The 26,041-nt window shown below is 37.3% G+C and overlaps 1 protein-coding gene across 1 annotated transcript in view; it reads right to left on the minus strand.

The window, feature by feature from the left end:
• Positions 1–275: 275 nt before the first annotated feature.
• Positions 276–26,041, minus strand: part of LOC138711730 (glucose dehydrogenase [FAD, quinone]-like) — a 95,542-nt gene continuing 69,776 nt past the window's right edge. The window contains exons 3-6 of the mRNA XM_069842893.1: positions 23,992–24,156; positions 18,384–18,620; positions 6,613–7,450; positions 276–1,187 (exon numbers count right to left, since the gene is read on the minus strand). Coding sequence (XP_069698994.1) covers positions 814–1,187; positions 6,613–7,450; positions 18,384–18,620; positions 23,992–24,156 — 1,614 coding nt within the window. The 3' untranslated portion in view covers positions 276–813. The remainder of the gene's footprint in view (positions 1,188–6,612; positions 7,451–18,383; positions 18,621–23,991; positions 24,157–26,041) is intronic.

Raw genomic sequence — 26,041 nt, forward strand, 5'->3', positions numbered from 1 at the left:
TAATTCCCTAGTTTGACTGTGTAACGTTTCATTAGCACTTCCTAATTTAGAGCGAAACAGGGGCATTGTTAAGTACATAGAATGTTATACAGAACTCTGTTATTTAACAAACACACTTTGAACTACATAAAACTCCTGATATCAGGGATAAAACGCAGAATATGTAACGCAAACGCTAGCTTCTACCCGCTCTGCACAATACACTCCACGATACGAACAGCTCAAGACCGCGCTTTCGAATGCGCCCTGTAATGAGCATTAGGTGACTCATAGCAGCCCTGTAACGAGCATGGCGGCACGAGGACCGAATATCGTTCTCTGCGCATCAGTCAAATGGGCAAGCTTTCTTTGCGCTTCCTCTACCACCAGTATTTTTTTTTGACAGTTTATATCGTGTACATCCTGTATATTATTAATCTAGTCCTTAACTATTCTCGTGTCTTCCTTTAATATAGGGTAAACACGACAACATTACGTGTCGGTCAGCACTAAAAATTATTAGGAACGATATTTTTATCGAAAACAAATGTCTCCTTCTCCCCTGGAGAAAAAAATTCAATTCGCATCCTGTGTATTGTATGTATCAACGTTCTGTGATCTCTGTTCTGATGTAAATGAAAATGAATTAACGTTCTTGGCAACAAGTTTGAATGTCTCATTGGCCTTCACCAGGAATACTTTTCTTTTTTGCTCTCCTGTGTATAAGTATTCCAGTTCTTTCCTTGAGACGGCAATAACAAGAACCTCGACCTGCATGTCAGTAGACGGTTATCTGCTAAAAACTGTACATTAACCAATTCACGTGATAATCTACTAATAGGACGCACTCTCTTGTAGCCATTGCTGCTTGATCAAGTCCGCGCCCTTTTCCGCTATCATGATCGTCGGACCGTTGGTATTGCCGCGTACAATCTTAGGCATGATGGAAGCATCTATAACGCGCAAATTCTTAATTCCGTACACCCTGAGAGAAGGGTCCACCACGGCCTCTGGATCGTGGTGAGGGCCCATCTTGCATGTTCCCACAGGATGGTAGATGGTAGCTGTGTAGAACATGGCCAGGCATCTCCAGTAGTCGTCGCTTCCGAAATGGTAGTTGGCGCACTCCGGTACAGGGTTGTCCACAAGTAATGCCCCCACATGTCTGAAAGGCTCCGTGTACAGGGTGTCCAAAGCAAGCCTGATACCTGATGACAGAGTAAATATGTCTGTTAACGTTTAGCATTAAAATATACGCCTATTAAGAGGTTTATAATCATTTTGTATAAATGATTAAGCCTAATACTAATAAGATAAAATGTAAACTATAAAGATTTGTCATATATCGGTTTTTTAACTGACTTATTTCAAATATACACATGTGTGCTGTATGTCTGTGTGTCCTTATACTTATACTTTGCTCCAAAATATGACGATCTTCCCTCAACTCTTCATCACTTAACTGCAAGAAGGAGCAAGGGATATACACATAGCTCAGTTGCCAATTCTTGCAATCATTCTCATATTGTATTTCTGCCACACACCTAAGGGATGAGGAGAAGATGGGAGTTTATGAGCGTTTACCAATTCCAGAAAGAAAAGCCGTCATGTTTTGGAGCATGGCATAATATGAAGGGTACAAGGAGAAAGAAATTATTGAATTTGAGTTTTGTTGTCATTTGTTAGAAATGAATCATATCTACATACTTAGATGGTTTGTGTCAAATACTTAGAGTATAATAAGTAGTAGGGGAGAGTCTGGTAGTATCGGACATCGGGTAATACCGGACAGTGAGTTTCTTTCATCTACCACACGAAGATAGTACCTGATTGACATGGTTACGTTTCTGTGATGTCGCATAGAGAAACGTAACCATGTCATTCGGGTACTACCATATGGTAGTAGATGAAAGAAACGCACTGTCCGATATTACCCGATGTCCGATACTACCCGACTCTCCCCTAACATAAGCTGCTGCCAGGAAGTCAAAAGAATGATAGCAGTGACAAAGGAGAAAATCTCTAAGTACAATTGAAGATTTTGTCGGAAAAAGGATGTAACATCAAATTAATTAAATAATGTGTCTTCGGTGGAAAAATGTAATTTTGAAGCATTTATTTACGACAATAAATGATTGTATCCAGTATCTGAATAAACTTAGGGCCTATAATCATCATCATCATTAGTCGTTTTCACTCAGTTGTGTGTCGTCTCAGAACATAACCTCTTCCACAAAGTCCTGTCTTACCACAATTCCTCCTCTTAAATTCTTTTCCAATTATGTCCTCTCTCTTTTAAATCTTGCGTACTTGATCTAACCATCTTGTCCGGGGTCTTCCTAATGTTCTTACACCTTTGACTTTCATTTCCAATGTCCTTCTTTATAGTTTTCTTTCATTCATTCTTTTCGAATGACCAAATCATTTTAATCTCATTTTCACTAATGTTATTTTTAATTTTTTAACTCCTAATGTCTGTCTAATAACTTCATTTCTCATTTTGTCCCTTCTTTTCTATGCTTCTTAAAAATGTCATTTCACCTGCCTGCTTTCTACTTATATCCTTGTTAGTCATGGCCCAGATCTCAGCACCGTACGTAACTATAGGCATGTAATAACATTTATACATCATAATTTGTATTTATTTTGGATAAACTTGTATCTTTGAGTAATCAAATGGTTCTGCTTATAAATGCAGGCTTAACAAAATATGTCTCTGAAATTATTTTCTTTTCTACTGAAACGTATATTACAGATTTGTTGATTAGGCCTACACCCTTATTTGGGGAGGTCTTCAACATGTTGTTTTTGTTGTTGTTGTTCATTGACATTTCTGGCTTTCAGCCAGAGGCCGTTTTAGGGTCTTATACTGGCATGATGCCCTCTCCAGTCATTGTACATAAATAATAGTAATAAAAATATATATTTACATATATGACACTATTTCTGGCATAAGTGCCAGTAGGTGTTTGAGTGCAGTGACTGGTTCCTTTTATTTTGGTGTAGGCCTAATTTGTTGATTTGCGGTATTTAAGGAATGGTGAAGGGGAGAAAAGTTCGGGGTAAAAGATATCAGCTGATAGACAACGTTAAGGTATTATATGGGGAGATTAAGAGGAAAGCAAGAAAATGGGAAGAATGGGAAATGCTGGGTTTGCAGTTAAAGACCTGCTCTCGGGCAGAACACTGTGCATACATACATCCATCCATACATACATGCATTCATACATACATACCTACATATGTACGTACATACTTTTTTTTTTTTTAGATTTTTGAGTTTCCCCTTCCCCGGTGGCAGAAGCGTCTGAATGGTTGTGGAGACTTTCATGGTGTAGTGTTATTTTATTGATCTGCCTCTCTGTTGCTGTCGTGTGTCCTCTCAGACAGTATTCAAATCTCCAACACGTGTTTGCGGTTTTGTTTGTGTGTTTTAGTTTGGTGGTTGGGGCTGGTGGTAGTTGTAGAGGAGTTTCTCCAGTGTTGTTTTGTTGTTTGTGTTCGGTGGATTTGCGAAGATGTGTTGTGTATATACGCGATTTACTGCCGAATGTATGTATTTCCTGTTTATGTTGTTTAGATGTGTGAAGAGTGGCTTCGTTTCTGTCGTAGTGTAAACTGTGTTGTTTCTGGTACGTCTGTGCAGGTGGAAGATTTGGCGGAGAACTCTTCTTTCGCTGGCTTCGAATTTTGATTGGGTCGTTGTGAGGAAAATGGAGGGATGTATGCATAGGGATCTAACCAATGCTTTGTATAGGTGGAGGAGTGTTTCAGTTATACAGTCGGGTCGATTGATGCCACTTAGGTAGCTTATTGCTCTGGTGGCTGCGTTATATTTCCTCCAGGTTTCTTTAGCTACTTCGGTCCAGGAGAGTTTGGAGGTTTTTTTTTATTTATTTTATTGGGTTATTTTACGACGCTTCATCAACATCTTAGGTTATTTAGCGTCTGAATGAGATGAAGGTGATAATGCCGGTGAAATGAGTCCGGGGTCCAGCACCGAATGTTACCCAGCATTTGCTCATATTGGGTTGAGGGAAAACCCCGGAAAAAACCTCAACCAAGTAACTTGTCCCAACCGGGAATCGAACCCGGGCCACCTGGTTTCGCGGCCAGACGCGCTAGCTGTTACTCCACAGGTGTGGACTAGTTTGGAGGTGAGGGGTATTCCTAGATATGTGAGATTTCGCAGGAGTGGAAGCTGAGTGTTGGCTATTGTGATTGGGCTGTTCTGGAGGACCCGAGTTCGGAGTTTGGTCTTCAATAAAATTATATACCATAGTTTTGTGAAAGACAATCCTAATAACCTGTACAAATTATAGGTAAATTTCTTTGTAGCGTGTTGTACCATACTTTTGTAGAATAGAGTCCAGATGACTGTTCAGTGTCTCCTCAGACAATGAATTACAAATGACTTACCGGCAATAAGCATATAAGCAATATAGGTATTGTAGCATTTTGTACCATACTTTTGTACAGGGACATCATTTTATTTTTACTTCAATTTTTATTGTACCTGCGTTTTTGAATGTACTTCACTCCCACCCCTTCTACTAATGAAGTTTAACCGTCCTCCACACAGATCCAAGACCGCATATACAGTCATAGTAGCCTTACGGTTATAGTGAACAGAACGTTCCAGATATATGTTAGGAAAGAGCTTTCAATATCGAATCATTTTCGCACAAGTAAGTTACTGTCGTCCATTTGCCTACGTCGCATCCCGGTTTCCCCCACCAGCTTATATTAGCCCCTTTGTAAACACTAGTGGCTGGGCTGTCTTAGCTCATTTCTGAGAAGATTAATTTCTGTTAGGAATTGGACGTCTACGTAATATTATACAACTGTTTAAAATAACTTAAATAAAAGGCCTCGCTAAGTAATTAACTGTCACGTGATTTCCCTCCTTTCTATGACCCTGCGACATAACCACTTATCTTTTCGGATCGGGCAGAAGTGAAGATTGAATTTACAGTACGTAAGGTACTATTTTATAGAGGAGGTACAGAATTATTTCAACATGAATTAATAGTACGAAGGACGAAATTGGTATTTGGAATTAAGTACTATAGTCTATAGTGCGATAATATGCACAATACAACTGAAGCCTGTATCGAAATGAACGGCCATCATTTTCAAAATTGTGTTTAAATGTCCATATCATATTTTTCAATTTAACTTCATTCTCTATACACAGTATAATATACACTGCATAATGAATAGGTCCGCATGGACAGCTTAGTTCGTGAGTAAAAACACTCACTGTTAATACAGTACTGTATTTTGATTAAACAAAAACCTAATGAAAATTATTAAACTCAAAAGCGTGATATTTTCTAGTTTACGTAAATGGATGAACTACTTTTCTTCCCTCCTGTACCTAGTAAAGTGATTTGTTTGTATATTACGCCATTATCATTGAACTGCAGTCGTGGAAGGGGGTAGCAAATGGTATTTTCTGTTCTCAACCATTGATCCAAAGATATAGCTAGGTTAATACAGAGTGATTTATATAGAACTGACACATTTCTTTCATTAATTGTTTCAAAACGAATTGTGCTAGCGACAACTTATTATACCTAAAATGTAGAGGAATTTTGGGAGATTATTTACCTCTATAGCAAATGTTGTCCGGCGTTGTCAAATCCGGAGATCTCGATGGCCAAAGGTTCCTGGAAATTATTTCGTCGTCACATAACCGGATAAATGGAACCATGCTTCATCTGTGAACCATGTAATGGACAATATGGCAGGATTTTGCACAATGAACGTCTGAAACCAACGACAATAATTCAATCTTTTATCCTTATCTGGTTGCTGTAGCTGATGAACAACCGTAACCCTATATGGCTTTAGGCTCTCTGACACATTGAGTAGGTGTACCCTGTCTCCTGCGACAAACGTCTTAATGATTTTTTGGGTGACTGCTCCAGTTGTGCTCTTACGTCAACAACAACCGTGGGAAGCCTAGATGAACGATGCTTGCCCTTTTCACTCACCAGAGATCCAGTTGTTTCCAATTTATCTACCAGTCCCAGTATTGTGTTTCTTTTGGGAGGATTGCGAACACCAAATTCTCTCTGGTATGCCCTTTGAGTAGCTGTAATTGAATTCGTAATCCAGTATTGCTTCACAAGGAAGAGTCGTTGATTTAATGTGTACTGCATTTTCACGTTGACACAAAATGTCGAAAACAGCTGCCAACAATAGGAATAAAGCATAAACATCTGCGCATCTAGTGACTTATTGTCGTTGGTTTCAGACGTTAATTGTGCAAAATCCTGCCATATTGTGCATCACATGGTTCACAGATGAAGCATGGTTCCATTTATCCGGTTATGTGACGACCGAATAATTTCCAGGAACCTGTGGCCACCGAGATCTCCGGATTTGACAACGCCGGACAACATTTGCTATAGAGGTAAATAATCTCTCAAAATTCCTCTACATTTTAGGTATAATAAGTTGTCGCTAGCACAATTCGTTTTGAAACAATTAATGAAAGAAATGTGTCAGTTCTGTATAAATCACTCTGTATTAGAAATGTTAGTAAAAATAAAATGATGTCCCTGTAGAATAGAGTCCAGATGACTGTTTAGTATCTCCTCAGACAATGAATTAGAAATGACTTACCGGCAATAAGCGTCTCCAGGTCAGGGTACTCCCCGAAGTAATTGGGGTAAATGAGCGGCGCTCCCCAAATGGGGTCCGTGGTGTTGAGAGTGACCCGCCCCCTGCTGCGGGGCTGCAGCACGATGGGTCTCACGGTGATCGCGTCGTAGTAAGCCAGGGGCTGCACGTTGGGCTCCAGCGTGGGGTTGCTCACGAAGTCCTGCACGCTGACGGCGTCGAAGGAGTACTGCAGGTCGGGCAGGTCCTGGGACTCCGAGTACTCCGTCGCCGCGAACACGCCGAGCTGCAGGGGCCCGGTGGAGGACAGAGGCCCCTTCCTGTACTGGTTGTACTTCTGGACGTCGGCCATCCTCTGTTCGTCCGTCGCTGTCGTCGCCGTGTTGTTCAGAGAGACGACGACGCCCGTGACAGTCACGTGGTCCTGCAGGTTCTCCCCCACTTTGAGGTCCTTCATGACGTGGATTCCGAAGCTGTCCAGCTGCTCTCTGGGCCCCACGCCGGACAGCAGAAGGATCTTAGGGGAGTTGATGGTGCCGGCGGAGACGACGACTTCTTTGGTGGCCCTGACTGTCCGTATCTTGGTCTCGCCGTCTCGGATGTACTCGACGCCGAACGCGTGTTTGGTGCGCGGGTCGATGAGCACGCGTGTCACGTGCGCCTGGGTGCGGATTGTGAGGTTCCTGCGCTTGCGGCGGATCGGACGGATGAAGGCGGCGTTGGTGCTGAGACGCTCGCCGTGCCGCGACGTGTGCTGGAAGAGCATCACCCCCACCTGCGAGTCTGCCGCGTTCACGTCCACTTCCGGGTAGCCCAGGGCTTTCCAGGCGTCGATTATTACCTGCAGATTGAACAAGAAAAATTGTGATCTCTGTTGTGACAACAGCATTTAGGCTGTCTTGTAACACTCCGGCCAAAACTTGGACTCTACGAAACGAAGCACTTCAGAAAAGTTATTGGCATACGAGTAAGTACTGGACATAGTCCGTACAGGAAACATTTTCAAGCTATGAAGCTCGTACAGGAAATATTTGCAAGCTATGAAGCTCGTATAGGAAACATTTGCAAGCTATGAAGCTCGTACAGGAAACATTTGCAAGCTATGAAGCTCGTACAGGAAACATTTGCAAGCTATGAAGCTCGTACAGGAAACATTTGCAAGCTATGAAGCTCGTACAGGAAACATTTGCAAGCTATGAAGCTCGTACAGGAAACATTTGCAAGCTATGAAGCTCGTACAGGAAACATTTTCAAGCTATGAAGCTGTTATAGGAAACATTTGCAAGCTATGAAGCTCTTTCGAGGAGACTTCACAGTGTGTACAATCTGGGGTAAGGTTAACACATTTTTTTCGCTTCCCCAGAATTTTCGGAGACATATCGACGTATCAAAGAACTGTTGTTAACATTCCTCTTAGTTTGTAGTTCGCTTATATTGCTTTTTACACACTTTGAAGAATAAAAGTAGTATTTATATTCACTAACACTAAAATATTAATTCTACTTAACTACTACTTAAGAGGTTTGAGTCCACACCTGTGGAGTAACGCGTCTGGCCGCGATAGCAAGTGGCCCAGGTTCGAATCCCGGTCGGGGCAAGTTACCTGTTGAGCTTTTTTCCGGGGTTTTTACTCAACACAAATTTGAGCAAATGCTGGGTAACTTTCGGTGCTGGACCCCGGATTCATTTCACCGGCATTATCGCCATCTCATTCAGACGCTAAATAACCTGAGATGTTGATACAGCGTCGTAAAATAACCTACTAAAAAAAAAGAGAGATGAGTAATCTGTGAACTTATGACTGTTGTGTATGAGTGAAGAAATTTTGCTATTATTTTTCAACTTTTGTATCTATCAATTTACAATTTTTAAATTGTCTATAATACCTCATTTATTTGATTTTATAAAAAATAATTAAACCTGAAAAATATTAATTAATTTAATTTTTATTTAATTTCTTCCTGTAACCACTACAGGTTGCCATTGACAAAGAGTACCATGTTACAATGAATAGAGTAATGCCTTGAGGCTTAGTGATACATTGTTGTTAGAGTGGATTGAAACACATGATAATAAACGAAGTAACGTCAAGTTAAAAACATGGGTATTTTAGGAACATTTTTCTCAGAAACACTTTGCACTACAGGCTGCTAAAAATTCAAACATATTTCCAATGCAGTTAACCATATTTACCGCGATTTTTATCATATTATGAATATTCGTTCAATAGAAAAACATTTACCATCCTGAAAAAAAAAATAATAAAATGTTTATATATTTTTCATACTTTTCTGGCTGTAAAATCCATAGTAATTTCAGTAACTATGACCTTACTTCTTTGCCACCATATGAAATAGGAGTATACAAAATTTCACCCTTCTAGCCCCAGCAGTTTCCGCGAAAAATATTCCTACAACATCCATGTTTTAAACTTAAAAGTAATTAATATTTTTCAGGTTTAATTTTTTTATAAAATCAAATATATGAGGTAGAAATATTATCGAAATGCCAAAACATACCTGCAAATATTGTGTTTGCTGTAAAAATTGCAAAGTGATAGATTCAAAAGTTGAAGAGTAATAACAAAATTTCTTTACTCATTCCCAACAGCTTTACTCTCATGCCACCTAGTCCCCTTAAACTACTAATATTTCTCAGAAGAAGAAATTTTTTTTAAGCAGGTCTTCTCTGGATCTCCAATTTTGCAGCAAATCCCTCATAGGCCATTTGAAGTTGGTTAAGATAGCGAGCATGGTTCGAACAGCTTCTAAACGCATTTTAATTTTTTGGATTGTCCACATCATGTTAACTGAAAAAAAATTCTCTCTGCATTGAAGCATTACCTCTAGAAATGTACAGGGATAGTTCAATGAACTTCTGAAGTTGTGCACGGAAAAAAAATCATGTTGTCAGTGAAAAAAATTTAAATTTTCACTCGATTTTGAGCAGATTTTTCATTCCACTTTACTCCTACATATTTCTTCAAGCAAGAAATTTTATCAAATCTCCACACCTGTGGAGTAACGGTTAGCGACCCTAGCCGCGAAACCAGGTGGCCCGGGTTCGATTCCCGGTCGGGGCAAGTTACCCGGTTGAGGTTTTTTCGCGGTTTTCCCTCAACCCAATATGAGCAAATGCTGGGTAACTTTCGGTGTTGGACCCCGGACTCATTTCACCGGCATTATCACCTTCATCTCATTCAGACGCTAAATAACCTAAGCTGTTGATAAAGCGTCGTAAAATAACCTACTAAAATAAAATAAAAAATAAATTTTATCAACAGTAATCTCACTAGATGTTTTGATTTATCTAGAGAAAATCAAAACTCGAGTGGGATTTAATTGACTATTACACGATTAGAAGAAAGTATATAAAGATTAGAAGTAACGAAGTACTCCAATACAATAAAATATTAATTGACTTACGAAAATACAACTCTCTTCAAATGTATTATTGTACCAACTCAACATTACAAATATTACGCTAGATGCATGCTAGATGGCAGTAGTGTCTTTATACAGACACTGTAATGATTACTATTCAATAAATCTTAATATTAAACAATCTCTGATACGTGACTATCCATAATATCATATAGCAGAAGTTCTTTTTATCCTCTCAGAGCAGAAGCTATAACGTAACCTAACTAATATACATAAGTGTTAGAAAAGTTTTAATTAACGACGATGACATAAAAAATAAACAGGAATAATTTTAAAAGGAATAATTATTGAATGTACAATTTTCAAATTTGAATGTGGTTGGTGGTTCAATTGATGTTATATTGGACGTGTGCGTAATAGAAGTGGAACTCGTTGATTTAGGCCTACATGGTGTATTCAACTTATTCAGGATTTCCGAATGGTGCTCTTCATTTATTTGTAAATCGGATTTCAGAAGATGCATAGGTATGATCAGTGATTTTTTATTAATTCTTGTTCTTGAATGCCAATGCGAGTCATATTTGAAACTGCTGTGCATCGACTGGAGTGGTTTGTAATTTTATATACCGGTACCTATATTTTTTTTTGACGCCCAGACCAGCGCAGTTTCAAATGTTGGCAAACAAAGAAACAAATGCTAGGGACGCGATAAAATTAAACAAATGCCAGGGACGCGATAAAATTAAACAAATGCTAGGGACGCGATAAAATTGTGCGATAAGCAGCCATGATTGGTTGAAATACGTCCTTTCGTACCGTTTTATTGGTCAAAAGTAGTATGACGTAGTAAGAGTGTAATAGTCAAATTATTTTCATCCAGATCAACTCCAACTACTTTGGAATAAAAATAATTGACTTTCTCTTCAGAATGTTATCTTCCTTGAGGAGATCTGAGCATTATAAATTTCATAAATATCTTTCGGGGACAAATGATTAAATCCGGAGATATTCTGGGTACGAATTATTAAATCCGAGATAACTCCGAAGACGAATTTTGTTCGTGAATAAAAAGCCAAATTCAGAGACTGTCCCCGAAAAACGGGGACGTTCGATAACCTTAGTCTCGGGAGAATGCTAAAACATTGTCATTCTGGACTATGAAGCTATTGTGGAAATAACTTGGGCCTACTTACTTTTTTAAGAACTGCAATTTTCAGAAGAGTACATCTAAGGTTAGGAAGTTTGAATAGCTAAAGCGTTGGAAAAAAATAAGTTCTCAAAAGGCCGGTTTTCTACTCTCGACATCGTGTTGACTCCAAGGAATGTGGTTCTTAGATTTCTTAGATATTACGCTTTGTAGATAGTACACACACCCATTCCAATTGTCTCCAGCCGCCACTGCTCCGAGTCACGGAATTCTCTTGGGTATTCATCTATACAGCGTTCGGAGTATATAAAATATATATACCAGTGGGTATATAGGCGTCTTCTCACCGAACATCTCGCTCTTTGTAATATAACTGAAATAAATTATTTACATATTTTCTGACGTATATAAAATAACAAAAATAAATCTGAATATTGCAACTAAGCATTGCTTCCAATATAAATGCTCTATATTGCTTATAAATGCACATATTATTAGTTGATTTCTATTTCCAGTAGCCGAATAAATGGAATAGATTTATTTCTGTTATTTCATATAAACCTGTGTTATAAAATACATAAGTAACTTTTTTTGCACGATCGTGTTTTTTGCTGTATTTACAACTATTGCTGTTACGCCTTGAAAGTTAGAATTCCCACACAGAAACTTGTTGCTAGGGAAACCAATCTTCATAACATAAAACTATACTGAAATAGACCCATTACAGTACACTTATTGTTACTTAGTTACCATTACAGTGCAGTTTTATGGAAACTTTGAAATAATATTGCTCTGAATTTTCAATCCAAATTATATTGTATTTGCAATTTTAAAAATATGATCGTGCAAAAAATGTTGTACTGTACAATACACGTTTGTGAAAACTTTTCCTCGGTTTTGTAAAAAGCACTTCCCAACTTTGTATCATAATGTACTATTTTACACGATCGTGTTCGTGAATTTTTCCACCTCTTCGAAGGATAAATTTCCAATTTTTATATCTCCATTTCGTACAATATTCTCGTTACGAGACATAATAATATACTTTATGCTCGACCATGCCGAAATGTAGTAATTATACACCTGGTAGCAGACCTTTAATGCATGTCATTAAAGTACACCTACTCATTAAAGGTCAGGTCTTTCAGTCAATGACGACTCAGGTTACAACTGTTCAGCCAATGACAGGTCAGCTTTCTACCGTCATAAAACCGCAAGTATCGATTATTCTCGGATATGCAATCGAAAGAGAATTAGCGAAAAGTCACGGAGGCTGGAAATCCAATACTGTCGCAGAAGGTTATGTTCTGTTACTATAATAATTAGCGTTAATTGTAAATAATATTCAAATAAATTCAATTTGTCATCTCGTTTTTCAATGTCTAATTTAATTTCAATGTTATCTCTGTAGGTTCTTATGGCCTAGCAAGGTCAATGTGGACATCTGTTCCTCGGAAAAAATCTAACTTTCGCGTCTGCACACATCTCACAACATACGGGACATTGCTCAAAAATTAATAATATCAAGTTAGAAATATGGTCGAGCATAAAAAGTCGTATGAAACTCGCCTGTAATGGTAATTAAGAAGCTCGTATGAAAATTATGAAACTCGCTTGCGCTCGTTTCATAAATATCCATACTCACTTCTTAATTACCTTCATTATAGGCTCTTTGCATAATGTACTTTTGTCTTTTCGGGATTTACTTCCAAACCTATTTCTTTACTTGCTTCAAATAAAATTCCCGTATTTTTCCTATTTTACTTCCAAACCTATTTCTTTACTTGCTTCAAATAAAATTCCCGTATTTTTCCTATTTCCTATGTGGATTTTCTCCCAACATATTCACGTCATTCCTACTAATTAAAAAAAAAAGCGAGTAGGCAGTTGTTTTGTGACGCGTTTTTGCCGTACTTTATACTTTATACTAAGAATTAATTAAATTAGATTATTTAATTTCGCTCTATTTTTCTGTCTAATTTAAAAATCTTGGCGGTCTTCGAAATTGAGCCTTTCCTATATTGTTTTTTTTAACATACTCGTGCGCATTACAAACAAACTTTTGTCTTTGTTTATTTAAAGTTTTTGTTGCTTTCCATTTCTTTGGGGCACCGAAATCACTATACTATCGCGGCTTCTATACTTCATTCTTAAATCTAGTAGCTTGCTAGACGTTAAGAGGATAAATTTCTAAGGACATAGGAAAAAAAAAGTGAAGCGGTTTTCTCTCAACATCGTTTAAAAAAAGAATTCTGTCAGTTGTAAAGGGTAGGCCTATATAATATTGTAGTTTCTACAGTAATTGTAAATGTATAGCATGATGGTATGTCAGAAACGCATGAATATGAGGTACGAAGCGTTGAAATCTTTCTATATCCGAATATTACCTATTTATACTTCTCGAACCTTTGCAAATCCCATACGCCGCGCCGTGGTCAAGACATGAATTTGAGAGTGTGGATTCCTGGAGGCACCGCGGAACAGATTTGACGTGCTGAAATGTGAAGAAGGCGGGAACGTGGAGCCAAGGTCGTGTTGTGGCGCCGGAAGAATCGCATGCTGATTGGAATAACTGCTTGAGATGGTGGCCTCTGCATCGGTACTATCGCGCCATCTCTTATTCAGACGGAGAAATTATAAGACGTGACGAGCGCTCTAGCGGATGGAATTCGAGACAATGAACGATGTAACGTGGAAGTTGAACGGTTTCGAGGCTCGCAAAAAATTAATAGATTCCGGTGAATGTATTTATTTTCACTTCCTGGTTGTAGCAATGAAGCTTTGACGTTATGCATAACGTACGAGGTCCTTTATTCGAATCTCAATTCATACACATCAATGTGATGTAAGTGATTAGGGTTACCAACTCTCCCGTGTTTCCCGGGATCTCCCGTATTTGGCCCTAATTTTTAACAGACTCCCGGCTCCCGTATCTTTTTTCTCTTCCAGTATTTTGCTCCCTTATTTTTGCGGTGTCCTTGATTCGAATCTCATTTCATACACATCAGTGTGATGTGAGTGATGTAGGGTATTTCTCCCGTGTTTCCCGGGATCTCCCGTATTTGGTCCCAATTTTTAACAGACTCCCGGCTCCCGTATCTTTTTTCTCTTCCAGCATTTTGCTCCCGTTATTTTTGCGGTGTCCCTGATTCGAATCTCATTTAATACACATCAGTGTGATTTAAGTGATGTAGGATATTTCTCCCGTATTTCCCTGGATCTCAGTATTTGGTCCTAATTTTTAACAGACTCCCGGCTCCCGTATCTGTTTTCTCTTCCAGCATTTTGCTCCCTTATTTTTGCGGTGTCCTTGATTCGAATCTCATTTAATACACATCAGTGTGATTTAAGTGATGTAGGATATTTCTCCCGTATTTCCCTGGATCTCAGTATTTGGTCCTAATTTTTAACAGACTCCCGGCTCCCGTATCTGTTTTCTCTTCCAGCATTTTGCTCCCTTATTTTTGCGGTGTCCTTGATTCGAATCTCATTTCATACACATCAGTGTGATTTAAGTGATGTAGGGTATTTCTCCCGTATTTCCCTGGATCTCCCGTATTTGGTCCTAATTTTTAACAGACTCCCGTCTCCCGTATTTTCCTTCTCTTTCAGCATTTTTCTCCCTTATTTTTGCGGTGTCCTTGATTCGAATCTCATTTCATACACATCAATGTGATGTAAGTGATTAGGGTTACCAACTCTCCCGTATTTCCCGGGATATCCCGTATTTGGTCCTAATTTTTAACAGATTCCCTGCTCCCGTATTTTTCTTCTCTTCTAGCATTTTTCTCGCTTATTTTTGCATAATGTAAAAATTTTCGTTCCAAACGTTTGATTTTGCCGTGAATGATGATTTATGTGATGAATTTTGAGATGTATAGTCTTTGTAGAAGGTAATGTTTATCAAAAATGAATTTTAGTGCTCACTGGTTTAAAATAAAATCATTTTAATGTTATAAACTTGGAAAAACTTAAAGTTTTATTCTAAACATACCAAGTAGTTAGTAATGCTCATACAAAGAGGGTGTTTCATCTCATGAACAATAATTGAACAGATGTTCGATACAGGAACACGAGCTGCAAACTGGAGTCGATTTCAGTTATTACGCGAGACAAAATCTGTCTCAAAATACTCTAAATTTAAGCCTAGCTGCCGAAGTGTAGAATAAAATTGTTGTTGTTTTTTTAATAACTAAACCGAATAATTTGTCAATTTTATATGTGAAATTTTGTCGATTCCTTAGTTTCCCTATTTTTCTTAAGAAAAAGCTGGCAACCCTAAAGTGACCTACCGTGCTGACTGACTTGGAGTATGATGTAGGAAACGTAATGTATTCATAGACAGATAGCTAGATAGGCAGATAAACTTAGACCAAGAGAGACAGACAAATAGCTATACTATACTTTTTTTTACTTGGTTATTTAACGACTTTGTATCAACTACTGGGTTATTTAACGACTTTGTATCAACTACTGGGTTATTTGCGTCGATGGAATTGGTGATTGGGAGTTGAGGCCGAGGATTCGCCATAGATTGTCTGACTTTCGCTTTACGATTAGGAAAAATCTAAGAAAAAGTCCAATCAGGTAATCAGCCCAAGCGGGAATCGAACCCAGGGCGAGCGAAACTCTGGATCAACAGGCAAACTCTCTACCGCCTGGTGGCTAAACGGATTACTAGACAGGTGTTATGTAGGTTGATTTTTTATGTATTATATCCGCAACTTTTCAGATTGTACCACTGCACTGGTGTACATTAAATGCGATGTTCATATCCTAAATAACGCTCACTGGGATTGAAAGATATTAATGTAGAGATTCGGACCGAGATTTTTATTTCATATACAGTGTGAATGAGACCTAAAGATAATTCATATGTAATTGCAGTTTACTTTGATACGCATTTAAACTGGAATAACCAAGTAACCCATATTACCAAAAAAGTGCTTTCCATACTACATTCCTGAAACAGCATTCGAAAATTCCTCCCACTATCATTCAAGAAAATACTAGTGGAAACACTAGTAATGCCCCACTTCGATTATTGTGATTTTCTACTGACTGACCTCAATGTCAACCAGTCGCAAAAATTACAACGTGTTCATAATTCTTGTGTTCGCTTCGTCTGCGATGTCCGTCGCGCTGACGACATTACCCCATCCTTCCAAACTCTAAACTGGCTACGGCTTAACGAACGTAGAAATTTTCATTCTCTTGTTCTCCTTTTCCAAGTCCTTCACACCTCTACACCTACCTACCTTGCCTCCCGTTTCAGTTACCTGTCATCATTTCATAATCTTTTCACACGCACGCAAAATAGACGCATACTAGCCATACCAACACATAAGACATCATCGTATTCATCATCACACACAATCTCGCACTCGCGCAATACCCTACCCAGTGACATCAGAGACTTTCGGAATTTAGTAGCGTTCAAAAGCAAACTTATTAAGCATTTTCTTACTGCGTAGAGTAGGTTTAATTTTTACTTAATTAATAAAAAAAATGTTTCTCTCTTCTTAACTTTTACAATAAACTGTCTAGCTTTTATTAATCAGTTAATCTTTTAGTACTTTGGTTTTTATTGTATTTGTAAATGTAATATTAATTGTAATTATAATTGTAATTGTATTCTTAATATTGTAGTTGTAATTCCCTGGTAGGGGGGAAGAGAAGGCCTCATGACCTTATCTCTACCAGGTTACATAAATAAATAAATAAATAAATAAATAAATAAATAAAATAGGTTTCCATAGCAGTAACACAAACATTCAACACATTCTGATGCGACAAGAATACAATCCCATTCCATATACTATTAAATTAAGAATTAATGGCAGTATTTAGGGATATCGTATTAATAATAATGAGTAGTAGTAAGGATTTTTTTTACTTATTGAATAGCCAAGGAAAAGTATGTGATTTTTTTTTTAGTGTTTTTGAGATATATTTATGAATAATGAATAAACCTATGCTTGCCTCTGGTTACTGGATGCTCTGAGAGGAATAATATTTGGTGTTTGAGATGGTTTTGTGAATGGAAATAAATTTAGTGCCTAGTAGCTTATTGTACGATGCTTAATCATATTTCATGTTACTCATATGGTATTTTTTTAAGGAATGACATAGAGCCACCGGCGTAGCTCAGTCGGCTAAAGCGCTTGCCTGCTGATCCAGAGTTGCGCTCGAGCGTGGGTTAGATTCCTGCTTTGGCCGATTACCTGGCTGTTTTTTTTTCCGAGGTTTCACCAATCGTAAGGCGAATGTCAAGTAATCTATGGCGAATCCTCGGTCTCATCTCGCCAAATACCATATCGCTATCACCAATCCCATCGACGGTAAATAACCTAGTAGTTGATACAGCGTCGTTAAATAATCAACTTAAGAAAAAGGAATGACATAGTGATAATTAGGGCTAGGATTTTGATGACCTATAAATCATGAAAAAATGTCCTAGAAACAAAACATTTATGACCTAAAAATCTTTCAAAAATGCCCTAAAAATTGATCTTACATAATTGACTTAGTAGGAAAAGAGGTTTTGTACTACTTAATATTTAGACTAGTAATTAAATTACATTTTACATAATTTTTTCTAAGTAGTACACTTTAATTAATTATTTTACCTGATGTAGTTTCCATGCATGATCGTTCACCTCTGATTTAGCATGTGGACGTGAGGTCAGCAGTCGGCTGTTCTGTCTTGGCCCTTCATGGGCTGTAGCGCCAAGGATTTACTTTACTTTTAGTTTCCGTGTAGTCTACCACAAGGCCACTCTTATCCAGAATTAGCAGGTATAGAGGAGTCTATATTGAAGGGTGGTTGGACTGATCCATTACATGGGATGTACTACGTTAAAATGGCAATATTTGTGTAGAAAAACGATTAAAATATTATTCAAAATAATGGGTATTAATGGACAAAATATGTAAAGAAAATATCAAAGGAAATAAACATTATTTTACATTAATAATGGGGATATATGGCCAAACTTAAATGAAAATACCTAAAAAAAATGACCGAATAAAACAAAAGAGTTGAAAAAGGCAAAAAAAAAATGCAAAAAATGCCCTAACAAATATGTCTTAAAACACTCAGATCATCACATCACATATAAATACTGAAGCAGCTATGTTTCTGGCTTACTAGAAAAAAGATGCAATTTCATAAAAATCCTAGCCCTAGTGATGATGATGATGATGATGATGATGATGATGATAATACAGGCTACTGTACGTACCCTGATGTTGTAGTCCTGGTAAGGAAACCACTCGACCGTCTGGTATCCTCCTTTGCCGTGATACTTGGGGTTGTGGTCGGCGATCTCAGGGTCTTCGTTGTCCTCTGATTTAAGGAAGTAAGGTAGAACTTCCTCAAAACTCCATCCGTGGTTTCCCATATCGGCCCAGTTGTCGTAGTCTCTCCTATTTCCTCTCACATATATCATATAATTGAGTACACTGGACCCTCCCATCACCTGCACAGTAAGACGTTAAATTATGAAATGGCGCAGGACATTAAATCAAATTAAAATCGGTAACAATTGCCCTGTATTGTTAACATAAAGATAGAGACTGAGTCAAATTTATCTAGGCCTATATGTGTCGTGTAGACATTTAACAATCGAAATTTAAATAAGTTGTAAAAGTATCCTGAGAAATATCTCTCCGAATAAATTTAGAACTATCTTCGAAAATATATTCCAATGATTATGTACAATCTAAAATGTTTCATAGATGTGAAACGATGTAGAAGGGTTCAGAACCATAGTAGGCCAAGCGCCATTTATTAAAAACGGAGAAAGCAAGGGTTAAAGTTAAGTAAATACCATCCGTATACTATGCTTATATCCATAGCCATCTGACGTATGGAATAATAGTTTGGGGTAATGACCCTAAAATAATAAAGTTATTGAAACTACAAAAGAGGGCAGTAAGAATAATTTGTAATGTTGATAACCGTACACACTGTAAACCTTTATTTCGGAGACTTGAAATTTTAACTGTACCGTCTTTGTATATTTTAAGTTGTTTAATGTATGTACAAACAAATATTAATAATTTTACTACAAATAGCTCAGTGCATAGCTATTCTACAAGGCATAAAAATGATTTAAGAAAAGGACAATGTAACTACACTATTACTAATAGCAGCTTTGTAGAGATTTGTAAAAAGTTATATAATGTTTTACCCGGCAATATTAGACATTTAAGCTTGAGGCTTTTTAAGAAAGAAATTAAAAATAAATTAATAGACTTGTCATTATATAATATTGATGAGTATTTTAACTCTATAGAGCTGTATAACTTTTAGGGAGAATTGTCCATACTGTATGATATTATATAATGTAATTATTTCATTGTATGTAACTTATGGACTTATTGCTTACTTGTAAATCATGACATTTTCCTATGCTGTATTGTACAGTCTTTGGAATGAAATGTTTAAAATGAAATAAAAAAATAAAAATTTAATGAGGATTGACCTGTCATTTAGTTTTAATGTGTATACTTTATATTACTTGCTATATGTTTCCATTGAATTATGGTAATAACTTAATTTTAACCCTTGTTTTCTACGGTTTTAGTAAATGGCGCTTGGCCCACTATGGTTCTGAACCCTTCATATGTGCTTGTTGACACATATTGAAAACACCAAAACATATAATTATTATTTATAGATTGTTTATTATTGATTCGCTTGTCGAGTTGTACATGTGTCTCTTGGGTATCCGTTATTCTCACATTTATAGCCGTTATTTTACTGTTCGATGTATGGAGTGTAGGGGGAAAGGAACTTGCCACCCTCCCCCATTGTCTCCTGGTTGCCTCATGAGTAATGCCTTGTTGGTGTCACTTATGAGGTTAAAACCTCTCTTAGGACAGTTGTCGGAATAACGAACAGGGGAATTTGGAGGTTCATGACGATATCATGTTTAGAAAATTGTTTGTGTGTACACGCATGTGTTATATACAGAATGGTTCAAAATGTTTTTGTGAAATGCTGGTTTGTGAAAGATATGGCTATTTGGAACAGAAAGAATGCATAACTTGTTTTAAAATCAACATCGTTTCAGAAATACAATATTTTGAAGTATAATTTGAAAAATAGTGATATTGTGATACGATTTCTATTAGATGGGTTTGCCATTACTCAGTTAGGATTGTAGTAACAGTACTTATCATCCTGAGGAGCCTTATCTCTGTTTACAAGATCTGTTCATCTGATCAAAGTGTCCTCTATCCACAGCGATGTACACGTGGCAGCCAGGTTGGGAAGTTAAGCGTAAAAAAATTAATTATTACATGACGAGTCAAATACGCGTAAAATGCGTAATTTGTGATAATATGTAAAAATGTAGTAAATTAAAAAAAGATGTAATACATTAAATAAACTCGAGTTCCCATATTATCAGCATGCATTACTTGCGGTAGGTAATTCATTTGAGCTCTTCATATTAAATTTAAAAGTCATATTGAGGTTAATATTTCAGATAAGTTGAAAGTATATATCATAAAGAATTGTTTTATAATTTCAGTCAAAAACTTATCAATTAATAAAGAAAACAAGTTTCTGTTTTTACATCACAAGGTTATATATGCACAAATAGGCTATTTTCGATTTTTTAACATCGTAAATATTAATAAAAAAATCATAACTCTTGCTTTTCTAATTATTGTTCCGTAAAATCACTTTTTTGGTTAATTTCAGATGCCACACTCACCTCTTCGATTCGAGTGACTGATTAATAAACTTATAGAACACCGATAATTGTAACCTTCGTCTGAACACGGCATCACTAATGGTTTTGAAATTTTAAATTTTAATTATCAACACTCACATACAATTTTATAATAGAAACTTATTTTATAACATCAAGAGATTCAAATAGTGTATTTATCACTTTGAATGACGTTAGCTTCAAATATTATAATAGTACATTATGCAACGAGCCTATAATGGTAGTAATTAAGGCGCAAGTATGTTTGTTTATGAAACGAGCGCAAGCGAGTTTCATAATTTTCATACGAGCGTCTTAATTACCATTATAGGCAAGTTTCATACGACTTTTTATGCTCAACCATATTTCTAACTTGAAATTATTCAAAATTAGGTCATGTTATGGTTATGTGCGAACTGACTTGAATTGTGAGATGTGCGCAGACGCGAAAGTATTGATTTTTTTCTGAGGCCGAATGTCATTGACCTTGATAGAGAATAAGATGAAGATTACTCTGATATAACCTGGAAATTGATTTAGAATTGAAAAACGAGATGACAAATTGAATTTATTTGAATATTATTTACAATTAACGCTAATTATTATAGTAACAGAACATAACCTTCTGCGACAGTATTGGATTTCCAGCCTCCGTGACTTTTCGCTAATTGTCTTTCGATTGCATATCCGAGAATAATCGATACTTGTGGTTTTATAACGGTACAAAGGTGACTTGTCATTGGCTGAACATCTGAACTTTAATGAATAGGTGTACTTTAATGAGGTGCATTAAAGGGCTACTACCAGGTGTATAATTACTACATTTCGGCATGGTCGAGCATAAAATGTTTTATCATATAGAAATGGCTTGGAAACAAATATTATGTCATGTTATATATATATATATATATATATATATATATATATATATATATATACACACACACACACACACATTGTTATATATTTTTTTTCTTGCAATTCACCATGTTCAATTGGCTAATTTTATATTTCCACCTGAAGATGATTTTTAAAAAATCGAAAATATTTGTGGATATATAACCTTGTGATGTAAAAACAGAAAATTGTTTCCTGTATTAATTGATAAGTTGTTGACTGAAATTATAAAACAATTCTTTATTACATATATTAATATTAAGTCTGCATTTCATCTCTCATTTGAAACGATACGCCGACGCCGTACACAGATTGCAGAGTTTAGTAGTCATGAAAGGCTGCCGACTGTTTGTATCATGTAAATTTTGTCTTTGTGTTCCCCATGGTTTACACCACCATCTTATGTATTTATTTTTCTTGCCGAATTCTTACATCATTGTGGTAATATAGATGGTGTTTTTGTGCGTAATGCCAACGTCATTTACCGTACTTTTCTTTAACCGCTGACCAAAAAATCGTTCTGTTCACAGAGGCCAATATTAAAATAGAAACCACAGAATGTATTGTTCTTTTGAGAACCCTCTGTTGACACTTTCCCAGAGGCGGTACCTTTGACTTTTACTACACACTTCTAGATTGCTTGTGATCATGTTGCGATTTGATAGTCTAGTCCAGGCCTGCACAAGGTTTGCGCTCTCCGAGCCGGCTCACAGCTCATGAGCGGAATGCAGATATTAGCTGCGCTCTGTATAAGGGTGGACTGGAAGAAGGGGCGATCTCGTACAAAATATACACAAAAGGAAGTACTATTACGAGTGTTTATGAAATGAATTCCCGTTCAGTGTTTGCAAAACTATCTTGAACTATTATTAATTAATAAAAAATATTTATTTTACAGAAATAATAGAAATTCTATAGCTACTTGAATGTACAATATCATTTTGTTATATTTTTATTTATCAGTGGACCAAAACGAGGTTTTATGCTGTTGGCAGCTGAAAGGAACAGTAGCCTACTGATCGTAATGAAACATCAGTTACAGATGTTCGATGCCTGCCTTCATTAAAGTAGATTATAGAAAACAGTTGCTCACAAATATAAATGTTGAGGCAAACATAGCAATCATTTTCACAGCCAGCCTGTGTAGTCGTGGATATTATTGCTAATGTCTAGTCTTGTAAAACTCAACCAGGCTAGTAATATTATTCAAACCATCTTTAGCCCTTAGGTCACATTGAAGATGAATAAGTTCGAGCTGTAAATCGTTAAATGTTATGTTCTGTCTTTTAGATTCCTCCATACTGTACTGTAGCAGTAGATAAGCAACGTGAAACAGTTACTGAGAATAGGCCTACACAGTGCACTCCACTAGATAACTGAGTGGTAGTTTCCCTCTCCTCTACCTATAGCAAGTCTATGTCATTCTGACGTATCTTCCTCTCCGTCTCGGCGAGCAGTAAACACCTCTCTCCCGCTCCGTAGGAGCGCGCGCTCGTTGAGCGCTGTTTGTGCAGGCCTGGTCTAGTCTTATAATAATATTCTTATTACATATATGTACGTTTACATTAATTTCATTTCTGTGATTATGACACTATTTAAAACAAATCCTTGCTAATTGTATTGCCATGGCTTACTTACTTACTTACTTACTTACTTACTTACTTACAAATGGCTCTTACGGAACCCGTAGGTTCATTGCCGCCCTCACATAAGCCCGCCATCGGTCCATACTCTGTGCAAGATTAATCCAGTCTCTATCATCATATCCCACCTCCCTCAAATCCATTTTAATATTATCTTCCGATCTTTTATTTTTATTTTAGTAGGTTATTTTACGACGCTTTATCAACATCTTTGGTTATTTAGCGTCTGAATGAAATGAAGGTGATAATGCCGGTGAAATGAGTCCGGGGTCCAGCACCGAAAGTTACCCAGCATTTGCTCATATTGGGTTGAGGGAAAACCCCGGAAAAAACCTCAAGCAGGTAACTTTCCCCGACGGGGAATCGAACCCGGGCCGCCTGGTTTCGCGGCCAGACGCGCTGACCGTTACTCCACAGGTGTGGACTCTTCCGATCTACGTCTCGGCCTCCCCAAAGGTCTTTTTCCCTCAAGCCTCCCAAATTCTCTACGTTTGTAGGGTTTAAAACAATATGCACGTTAAATAGTTTGGGCACCCCCGGTTTGTATGAAGATAAAGGTTCGAACGCACAGGGATTGATTTTCTCACCTTGCCCCTAGCCCATCCGCATCCCCCGTTCCTTAGAGCCCGGCAGCTGTGCGGTTCAGGTTGCGTCCGGTACATCCAGTCTATGTTGCTCTCCTGCATGATGGGGGCGAAGGCGGGCACGTCTGCTACCAGTGGCTCCTCTATCCCTGCCTCTAGTAAGAGAATCTGAAATTATAACCACTGTTTTATTTGGAAATACATCCTTACCATTTTAAAACATATTACATCAAAATAACATGCTGAATAGTCCACTGAAATAAAATATTAAAATTGGCTGCCTGGAAGTTACGTTTTGTGATCTTTCTTTCATAATATGTACAAAAACATCTAAAATGAATTAGTTATTAATTCTGCAAAACGTTAACTTTTATTATCCCTCTGTTACATTTTGTTTCTGTACAATAGTTTCAAGTAGATGGAACAACGCGATAGTTGTTTAAATGAGAACAATAAAATTAGACTGTACCCATAAATATTTTTGTCTTTCTTTCTTCATTACCAAGCATATATTGTTGTTGTTTATTGACATTTCTGGCTTTGAGCCAGAGGCCGTTTTAGGGTCTTATACGCGCAGGACGCCCTCTGCAGCCATTGTACATAAATAACAATAAAAATATATTTACATATATGAAACTATTTCTGGCATAAGTGCCAGTAGGTGTGCGAGTGCAGTGACTGATTCCTTTTATTTTGTGTAGGCCCAATTTGTTGATTTGCGATACGTAAGAAATGGTGAACGGGAGAAGAGTTCGGTGTAAAAGTTATCAGCTGATAGACAACGTTAAGTATTATATGTGGAGATTAAGAGGAAAGCAGGAAATTGGGAAGAATGGGAGATGCTGGGTTTGCAGTTAAAGACCTGCTCTTGGGCAGAACACTATTCATACATACATATATACTCTTTCCCCCCCCCCTTCCGGTGGCAGAAGCGTCTGTATGGTTATGGAGACTTTCATGGGTTAGAGTTATTTTATTGATCTGCCTCTCTGTTGCTGTCGTGTGTCCTCTCAGACAGTATTCAAATTTCCAACACGTGTTTGCTGTTTTGTTTGTGTGTTTAGTTTGGTGGTTGGGGCTGGTGGTAGTTGTAGAGGAGTTTCTCCAGTGTTGTTTTGTTGTTTGTGTTCGGTGGATTTGCGAAGATGTGTTGTGTATATACGCGATTTACTGCCGAATGTGTGTATTTCCTGTTTATGTTGTTTAGATGTGTGAAGAGTGGCTTCGTTTCTGTCGTAGTGTAAACTGTGTTGTTTCTGGTACGTCTGTGCAGGTGGAAGATTTGGCGGAGAATTCTTCTTTCGCTGGCTTCGAATTTTGATTGGGTCGTTGTGAGGAAAATGGAGGGATGTATGCATAGGGATCTAACCAATGCTTTGTATAGGTGGAGGAGTGTTTCGGTTATACAGCCGGGTCGATTGATGCCACTTAGGTAGCTTATTGCTCTGGTGGCTGCATTATATTTCCTCCAGTTTTCTTTAGCTACTTCAGTCCAGCAGAGTTTGGAGGTGAGGGGTATTCCTAGATATGTGTTTTTCAACGATAATACAAATTTACATTAATTTTTCAACTTGGTGAAGTTATAAGATCAACATTTCACGGCCGTCTGAACCCATCATCTCTTTCAGACGCTAAATAACCTAAGATGTTGATAAAGCGTCGTAAAATAACCCACTAAAAAAAGTAGTAATGAAAGATCTAGGTAATGCATTAATTTCTTACTGAATGAAGTTTGTACATTGAATATTACTTTTTCTTTGGCAGTGCGTAAAATGAATAGTAGTGCGTAAAGTGATTACTTACTTTTTGCACACTAGTGTTTTAAAGACTCACTTTACGCACTAATAACAGTGGGTAAAATGCAACTTTACGCATTATCGTAAAAATATTGTTTTGTGTAGACCAGGTATTCTTCAAAGGATTTATATATGTATATTGTAATGTTTGGTAGGTAGGCATAGGCTAAATAGATTACAATGAACTTGAAACACGTCTTAAAATTTTGTCAAATCTTTAGCAATGTGGAACAATCTTTGATAAATATTTTTCATTA

The sequence above is a fragment of the Periplaneta americana genome, chromosome 13 (genome assembly GCF_040183065.1).
Source record: "Periplaneta americana isolate PAMFEO1 chromosome 13, P.americana_PAMFEO1_priV1, whole genome shotgun sequence".
Classification (NCBI taxonomy): Eukaryota; Metazoa; Arthropoda; class Insecta; order Blattodea; family Blattidae; genus Periplaneta; species Periplaneta americana.